At 36.0% G+C, this 9,260-nt stretch overlaps 1 protein-coding gene across 1 annotated transcript; it reads left to right on the top strand.

The window, feature by feature from the left end:
• Positions 1–1,416: 1,416 nt before the first annotated feature.
• On the top strand, positions 1,417–5,121 carry LOC139512792 (uncharacterized). The gene has a single exon (XM_071300748.1). It carries the CDS (start codon positions 1,417–1,419, stop codon positions 5,119–5,121), a length of 3,705 nt encoding a protein of 1,234 aa, XP_071156849.1.
• The last annotated feature ends 4,139 nt before the right edge of the window (positions 5,122–9,260 follow it).

Here is a 9,260-nt window from a genome sequence, read left to right as displayed (position 1 = left end):
CTTGTTGCTTATCTATTGGATTATTAAACATAACTAAATAATGACAGTTTCTCCTCTGAGTAGGATCCTTGCTGTAATACAAATTTTGGTTAAGAACTACTACGGATAAATTCCTGTGGTGGCTTCCTTCAGTAAACAAATCGGTAATTCTCGGGTCTTTAGCTGCAGTAGACATCAAGTCGTCCAAAATAATCAAGTTTCGCTCTGTTGGGTCAAGAAAGCTATCATTTTCCAAATCTAAAGGTATCCCTTGTATGAATTGTACTCCTGGTAGAACTGTGTTTTTTATTTCCTCATACAATGGCTGCCATCTTTTATACAACCATATAATTCTCTGTGGTTTAGGTGAAACAATGTCTAAATTTTGAAGTAATTGTTTTAGAAAATATGTCTTCCCACAAGAAGTTGGTCCGCTCACTGTCATTGTGAATGGATGTTTAAACACAAAGAGTTCTGCATTATCGTTCCTCAGCTGCGGCGTCGTAAGGCTATCTTGCTTTGGCGGAGGAGGAGGAGGAGGAGGCGGCGGTAGGCTATCTTCCTTTCGCTGAGGAGGAGGAGGAGGCAGTAGGTTATCTTCCTTTGGCGGATGAGGAGGCGGATACACATCATCTCTCTGTAGATATGGTTGACTTATTCCATGTTTATTTCTATGATGTCGCAACATATTATCTTTTCTTGAAAATCTCAACTCACAAATAGGACAATTTTGTGTATCCATCTTCACACATGCAAGATTGTTGTAAATATGAAATGAACCGATAATTCGAAATTTTATATAGTCTTTGAAATGCATTCTGGGGAAAATTAATAAAAAAGGATGAAATGTATATTCTAGATTATTCTGGTAAACTCTGGTATATTTTTTGTTGTTGCATTATGGGTAATATTTTCACCTATAAATTATTTTCTTTTTTTGCAGATACTCATTCACTTGTGAACCACGAACGAGGAAAGATGGAAAGTAAAGTACCTGGTTCAAAACATCATCGACAGTCCAAACAGCATGAGATGTATGAATGTGACATTTGTGGGAAAAAGTTTGGACGAAAATACAATCTTGAACGTCACCTTCTGCGACATAAAGACGATGCGCTGTTTCAGTGTAATGCATGTGGTGTCCTTTTTTCAAGAAAGGATAATTTACAACGTCACCTAGAACAAGTTCATAACCAAGCAGGAGGAGGCTTAAAGAGAAAATATACTTCCGAAAATAGCGCTTCTAAAAAACGTCGTCTGACAAAAAAGGATAAACCGGATCGCTTCTATGATCTAAGTGTTGTGTCAGAACGTAATTTACCCAAATTTAGGACAAAATCAACGGCATATAAAGTTACATTCAAAGAATTAGAAATACGTGGTCTACCACAAATTTTGGTGACGCTTCAACTATTGTTTCAATCACTAATTAAGGACATGACCGAATTCATGAAAGCTGATGATCTTATACGTATGTCAATACAGTGTCCAGAGTTGGATTTTCCTATAACGATACCATTTATGAAAGTGGCACAGTTGTCAGCAGAAACAATGTTAAGGGAAATTGAAAGAGTGTTACAGTCATACGAACAATTTGTTCTCGATAGTTCACTTGAAATAGAGATTACCCATGTAGATATGCCGAAAGGTAGCGGGCGAAAGACGTGTAAATTCGTAGACATAGAAAGGTTTCTGAAAGACAAAAAGTGTATTATTCAGATTCAAAATTATGATGAACTTTGTTGTGCCAGAGCTCTTGTCACTGCTAAGGCCAATATCGACAAACATCCGAAGTGGGAAGACATTCGAAAAGGTCGACTGATTCAGAAGCAACTTGCTCTCGAGTTGCACGAGAAGGCAAATATTCCCCTTAAAGCTTGCGATCTAGAAGATATCAAACAATTTCAAAGTGTGATGAAAGACTGTCAAATTAATGTTGTGTCACAGCAACATTTCAATGGGATAATATTTCAAGGACCAGAAGCCGAGAAGAAAATATATCTATATCACCACAACGAACATTATGATGTCATTACAAGTATGCCTGCTTTCTTAAACAGAAGTTATTATTGTAGCACTTGTCAAAAGGGTTACCAGAACAAGGAGGAACATAAATGTAATAACATTTGTACATCTTGCCACAAAATACACGATAAAGAAAATAAAGACTGGATCTATTGTAAGGATTGTAATCGTTATTTTCAGGGAGACGTGTGTTTTCAACTTCACGCCAAGAAAACTAGCCAAGGACGTTCAACATGTACGTCATATTACAGATGCACAGAATGTGGACAATCGATAAACAGAAAAATGCACAAGAAAGTACATCAATGTGGAGAGGTTTACTGCAAAACATGCAAGGATTATTTTCAGCCTGGACATCTCTGCTTTATGATGCCTCTACAAGACGGAAAAAAGCTTTCTTCAATTGCAGATGATGACACCAAACTGAAAAGAAATACGCAAGACGAAGACCCCCTCCAGGTCTATATTTTCTTTGATTTCGAATGCACACAGGATGATTTAGTTCAATGTGAACAAGGATATGAACGATCTGATGATAGCCTTAAATGTAAAAACTGTAAAAAATCGCGGTGTGGAGTGTATGAACACAAGCCAAATTTGTGTGTAGTCCACAGGGTATGTTCTTACTGTTTGGAACATAATGTTAATGCTTCATCGACATGTGATACCTGCGGTAAAAATGAAATTATATTTAGTGGTCCGAATACAAACGACGAATTTTGCCAATGGCTGTTTTCTGGTGAAAACAACGGAGCAACAGTCCTCTGTCACAACTTCAAAGGCTATGATTCTTTTCCTATCCTATCATATCTATATAGGAATGGAATTCTACCTAAAATTATTCCTAGCGGTGCAAAGAACATGTCTGTTGAAATCCCTGCTTGTAATATTAGAATGATTGATTCGCTCAATTTCCTTCCTTCCGCCTTGTCAAAACTACCAAAGATGTTTGGGCTAGACGAATTACAGAAAGGATATTTTCCACACCTCTTTAACAGGCAAGAAAACCAATCTGTTGTACTTGAACATTTGCCTGACATTAAGTATTATAACCCTGATGGAATGAAAGTTGATGATAGAGAGATTTTCCTTGAATGGTATGCTGCAAATGCTCATAAGAAGTTTGATTTTAAGCTAGAGCTTTTGAAATACTGTCAATCAGATGTAGACATTCTAAGACGATGCTGTTTAAAATTTCGTCGGTTATTTATGGCTATGACAACTATAGACTCTAACAAAGATGGCATTGATCCCTTTGAGAAATGCATAACTATAGCCTCGGCTTGTAACCTTGTCTTTAGGAAAAACTTTCTACGTCCAGAAACAATTGGAATTATTCCAGCGCAAGGCTACAATCCAGAGGAAAAACACTCTATCAAGGCACTGAAATGGCTGAGATATGTATCCAAATCAAAAGGGATCCATATACAACATGCACGCAATGGCGGAGAAAAGTGCATTGGCGACTACAGAGTTGATGGCTACCACAAGAGTGAGGATGGAGAAGAGATTGTATTTGAATATCATGGGTGTTTCTGGCATGGGTGTTCAAAGTGCTACAGTAAACAAACAGTAAACACTGTTAATAAAATGTCAATGGCTGATCTCCATCAACGAACGCTTGAAAAAAAGAATTATCTGGAAAACCAAGGTTATGAATACATATCTAAATGGGAATGTGATTTTGACAAGGAAATAATTGAAAATATTGATATTAAAACTTTTGTAGACAGTGTGAACTACGTCAATCCCCTTGAACCTAGGAATGCTTTTTCGGGTGGTAGAACAGAAGCCTTTAAACTATACCATGAAGCTAAAGATGGTGAACAAATCAAATATTATGACGTAACATCTTTGTATCCCTTTATCAATAAAACTGGGAAAGTTGTATTGGGGCATCCTACTATAATAACAGAGAATTTTGATGATATTTCAAAGTATGAGGGTCTTATCAAATGCTGTGTTCAGCCACCTCGTGGACTTCATATTCCTGTGCTTCCTGCAAAAATCAATAACAAACTGATGTTTTCGTTATGTAGAACATGTACTGAATTACAACAGACAACAACCTGTCTCCATACTAACACTGAAAGAGCTATAACTGGCACTTGGGTAACAGATGAACTGAAGATGGCAATAAATAAGGGGTATATATTAGAAAAAATATACGAAGTATGGCATTTCAATGATGTCGAGCAATACGATCCGAAATCAAAATCTGGAGGAATATTTACGGAATACATAAACACTTTTCTAAAAATGAAACAAGAGGCAAGTGGATGGCCTTCCTGGTGTGAAACCGAAGCCGAAAAACACAAATATGTTCAAGATTATTTAGAGAAAGAAGGTATCCAATTAGATTATAACAAAATAAAAAAGAATCCGGGTCTCCGTTCCCTTGCTAAACTTATGTTGAATAGCTTCTGGGGTAAATTTGGGCAAAGGACAAATCTACCTCAAGTGGAGTACGTATCTGATCCATCCGTTTATTTTGACATGTTAACCAGTGATCAACAAGAAGTAACTTGTGTTAACTTTGTTACGGATGAAATGATTGAAATGCGTTGGAGGAACAAAGAAGAATTTATAGAAGTCTCAGGAAGAACTAACGTTGTAATAGCAGCCTATACAACAGCTCAAGCCAGACTTAAGCTGTACAGTTATTTAGACAAGCTAGGAGATCGCGTATTATATGCTGATACAGATTCTGTGATATTTACAGCTAAACAGGGCGAATGGGAACCACCTTTGGGTGATTATTTAGGAGAACTTACGGATGAGGTTCCGGCTAATAACATAACGCACTTTGTGACAGGCGGCCCTAAAAATTACGCTTACAAATTGCAGAAACCCTATAGTGATGGAAATCAGACTGTTTGCAAAGTGAGAGGTATTACCCTCAATTATAAAAATGCACTTAGCATAAATTTTGATGCTGTCAATGATATGGTAACAACTTCTGAGAAGAAAACAATAACTGTAGTAGATGAACATAAAATCATGAGAGATTCAAAAAGTAGTAGAGTTATTACTGGCCAACAGAGCAAAGATTATAGAATTGTGTTTGATAAGAGAGTGATTGTGTCCGATTATAAAACATTACCATATGGATATTAAGAAATGATTTAAACATATACTGCCTATCTATGTATTGTAAATAATAAGATATATATACTAATGTTTTAATGTGCTTCCTGATAATAAAATATATGAAAATTCTATATTGTTCACGTCATTTGTCTAGACTGTAAACAAATCTCAAAAACTTGCCTAAAAATGCATACAAAAAAAAGACACAAAATACACAATGCACAAACACTAGAGCTGTATGGTAGATGCAGATCCTGCTCGTGACAATGGAAAGTTGCCCAGATTTTTTTTTATCAGTGCCTATTATAAGGGAGACTACCACTTTAATGTCCGACATCAAAGTTGTTACCCTTAAAAAAAATGTTGCCTACTGCATACCGTATACTATACATATATACTACTATAGTACAAACTAGTGTAAAATTTTACTCCTCCCGGTTGCCCATGCAAAGTAAAGGCAAAAAGTGCCCTGAAGAGACCTGGATGACTACTGTTATTGTTCGTATTAGTTGACTGTTAGTAGTTCAAGTTGACTTTAGTACGAGCTTGTAAAAGTATGAATGGACTTGCTTCCCTGGAAAGAAAACTTAGTTTGTGTTCTACAGTACAAAAGTTATGAGACACAAATCAGACAAATGTTTACTACTACAGGGATCAATGGTGAGGTCTGACTGACCTGTCCATAGTAAATGTAAATGACTACCACCTTCACCCCAAGTCCATGATGTCTAAGTTTGGAATAAAATGACAAGTGTTAGGTCTAGCAAAGTGATATGCATATGTGACGCCTATGAGATTGACCTTGTATGTCATTCAATATTTTTGAAATGACAAACAGGAATGAATATGGTTTAGGAGTTGGTCTCTCAATCTTTTACAAGTTCTCAAAACACACACAAGAGGGTGTGGGTGACCGTAGGGACTACCCCTATTTTTTATTTGATTTTTTATATTGTCCCATACATGAATAGATATGGTTTAGGGGTGGGGAATTCATCTGTTTCAAAGTTCCCAAACAGGAGGGATGGGGTGACCCTAGGGACTTCCCCTGTATTTCATTTGATTGGTTATATTGTCCCATACTTGAATAAATATGGTTGAGGGGTGGGGATCTCATCTGTTTCCAAGTTATCATACAGGATTGGGTAGGGTGACCCTTAGGACTCTCCCTATATTTCATTTGATTAGTACTTTTGTCCCATACATGAACATATATGGTTTATTTTAAAGGTGGGGATCTCGACTGTTTCCAAGTTCTCAAACAACAGAAGGGGTGGGGTGACCACAGGGACTCCCCCTATATTTTATTTGATTTGTTATTTAGTCCCATACATGAGTATATATGGTTAAGGGGTGAGGATCTCGACTGTTTCCAAGTTCTCAAACAGGAGGGTGCAGTGACCCTAGGGATTCTCCCTGTAATTCATTTGATTTGTTATAGTGTCCAATACATGAATATATATGGTTTATGAGTGGGGATCTCAACCGTTTTCAAATTCTCAAACAGGAAGGGGCAGTGTGGCCCACGAACTCCACCCATATTTCATATGATTTGTTATATTGTCCCATACATGAATATATATGGTTTAGGGGTGGGGAATTCATCTGTTTCAAAGTTACCAAACAGGAGGGATGGGGTGACCCCAGGGACTTCCCCTGTATTTCATTTGATTGGTTATATTGTCCCATACTTGAATAAATATGGTTGAGGGGTGGGGATCTCGACTGTTTCCAAGTTCTAAAGCAGATGGTGGTGGGTGACCCTAGGGACTTCACCTATATTTCATTTGATTAGTTATATAGTCCCATACATGAATGTATATGGTTAAGAGGTGGGGATCTCATCCGTTTCAAAGTTATCAAACAGGAGGGGGTAGAGTGCCCCAAAGGACTCTACATGCATATCATATGATTTGCTTACATTAAGGTATCATATAATCTAGTTGCACTATATGTGTAAAATAAGAAACTTCCAGCTATTTTAACTGACCCATCAAAATTGAAAAAAAAAATGCCCATTGAAATTGCAGTAATATGTTTACACTTTAAAAGCATCTAACTTGCTTTACCAACATTTATTACTGATAAAGAAAATTTATACTGTCACCAGGACCATATATATTGTTAGATATACTGTTCCCAGCTGTCACAAAGACTCACATTGTATTGGATTTTAACATTAAATTTGTCAAAAAGTAATTTTGAGTTTCAGTAAAAAATATTTTCTGTTTTTTTTCATTCTTTTACATATATCTTTTGGTTTTCAATGCTAGTGTTTATATATATTTATTTACCATGCAAAGGTTATTTTGTCATCTGTCGGATGTTTTTAAAAGTTGATCGCCAAAACCCGGAATTACCCATATCCGCTTCCGGAATCGGATCCGATATTGTATTTTTCTTCGCGTGTCAGCCATTTTGTTTTCAATGTTGTTTTTTTCAGATACGATTTTACTCGAATTTAAACATTATTTGTGGGCGATTTTTTGTAAAAAGCTAGCGGTTGAACAAAATGAACATCGCTGTCATGAATAATAATAATGCTAAAAACAACATCGTTTATTAGGAGACTTTGGTAAAAAGGTTTGCACGGTATTCGTGGATCTATATTAGAATGGATAACTGACTTTTTAACTGGACGTCGACAACAAGTTGCGGTGAAAGGGGAAAAATCTGAATGGCAAAATGTAATTAGTGGAGTGCCCCAAGGCAGTGTGCTTGGACCTGTTCTTTTTATGATATTGTAGTACCTCAGGGTCATCGGTGGTGCTCCACTGATGGGGAGGCAGATCCGGAAGACGAGAGAGCTAACGCAAGAAGCAACGCTGATTCTAGCAGACTCCATAACCAAAGTACAGTGCTTAATTAGTGCCAGATATCGTCGCGATAAGTTTAACAAAGCTTACATTGGCGCTGCGAGCATTCGTTTTCGAAAAAATTCACTCGGGGAGTAGAATTATACATCGAAATTGCAATTTTCAAGGGGCCAAAACAGCACCTCCATTTCGGTACCTCGAATTACCGAATAACAGTGTTATTATCCGAATAACTCATGTAATTACCGAATAACTCTTCAAATATCAATATTAACACATTTAAGGGACTTTTAAACATATATTATTGAATAAAATTATAATAGAAGTGTATTTTATAACCTAAAAATAAAAAAAAAGTTGCAGGTAAGTTAATATTGATCATTATAAAATTATGGATATCGGTGTGTACTTCCAAGATGGCGACCAAGGAAAACGTAAGAAATGAAGAAAAGAAAGATTGCATACAATCCCTCAACGTGTTCATCTTAGACCACCAAAGTGGAGCCCTCACGCCACGTCACGGCAATGAACAATGTGAGGGTGGGCATTTTTTAAAATAAAATATGGAATAGTAAACTATTTAAATTAGTTTTTGTTTTAATTTTAGTTATTAAAAAAATATTATCTTTATCATATTTTTATATTTGTGATTTAGAAATGGATGTTAACTAAGCCCCTTTAAATCTATAAAATTACAACTATTAAGATGTCCTGCACAAGGCACGGGCTTATCTGTCATAGTCCGCGGAAATACTTTATTTAGAATTTATTGTAAAAAAATTATAACTACTAAGACATCCTTTTCTTCCTGTTCCCCAAAATTCGTCAGGAACATTATGATTAATATAGCCACTTGTTGATGTTAGTCGGTCTCTGAAAGCTTTACATTGGAGGAATTTCAGTTTCAATATTTCTGCCATTACAAGGGGCTTCTGGTCAATCTGATAATTGTTTTATTTGGTGCAACAATTCATACTCTTGGTGGTGGTTACATTTCATACACTGATATAAGTGTTCTGCGGAGGGATATGTGTAGTCTTCGTAACGAAGTTTGTGGAGATAGAAATTTGACAGAACGTCATGTTCGCCTTTTACATAAGTAATCATTTTATAATTTTAGATCTCAATATGTAAAATTATATCTACTACTAAATAGAATTTAATGGCGACTACCCTTGCGGGTATTGCGCCAGATTACCTTATATAAAAACATTTCAAGTAAATGTTTTAAATTTTTCATTATTTAGGTGTTAGCCTATATTATGTATTCATATTATAGAAATTTTGTGAGTTTTTTTTTCTCCCTTAAATTTAATTAATCTTGTTATTTAAATCTGAGCTATAGTGTGT

Source organism: Mytilus edulis, chromosome 1 (assembly GCF_963676685.1).
Source record: "Mytilus edulis chromosome 1, xbMytEdul2.2, whole genome shotgun sequence".
In the NCBI taxonomy this organism is placed as follows: Eukaryota; Metazoa; Mollusca; class Bivalvia; order Mytilida; family Mytilidae; genus Mytilus; species Mytilus edulis.
Note: the sequence above shows the minus strand (reverse complement) of the source record. Positions and strands in the feature narration are given on the sequence as shown.

What these genes read in the sequence shown, in the direction of transcription:
- LOC139512792 (XM_071300748.1), top strand. Translation starts at nt 1,417, where the DNA reads ATGACCGAATTCATGAAAGCTGATGATCTTATACGTATGTCAATACAG.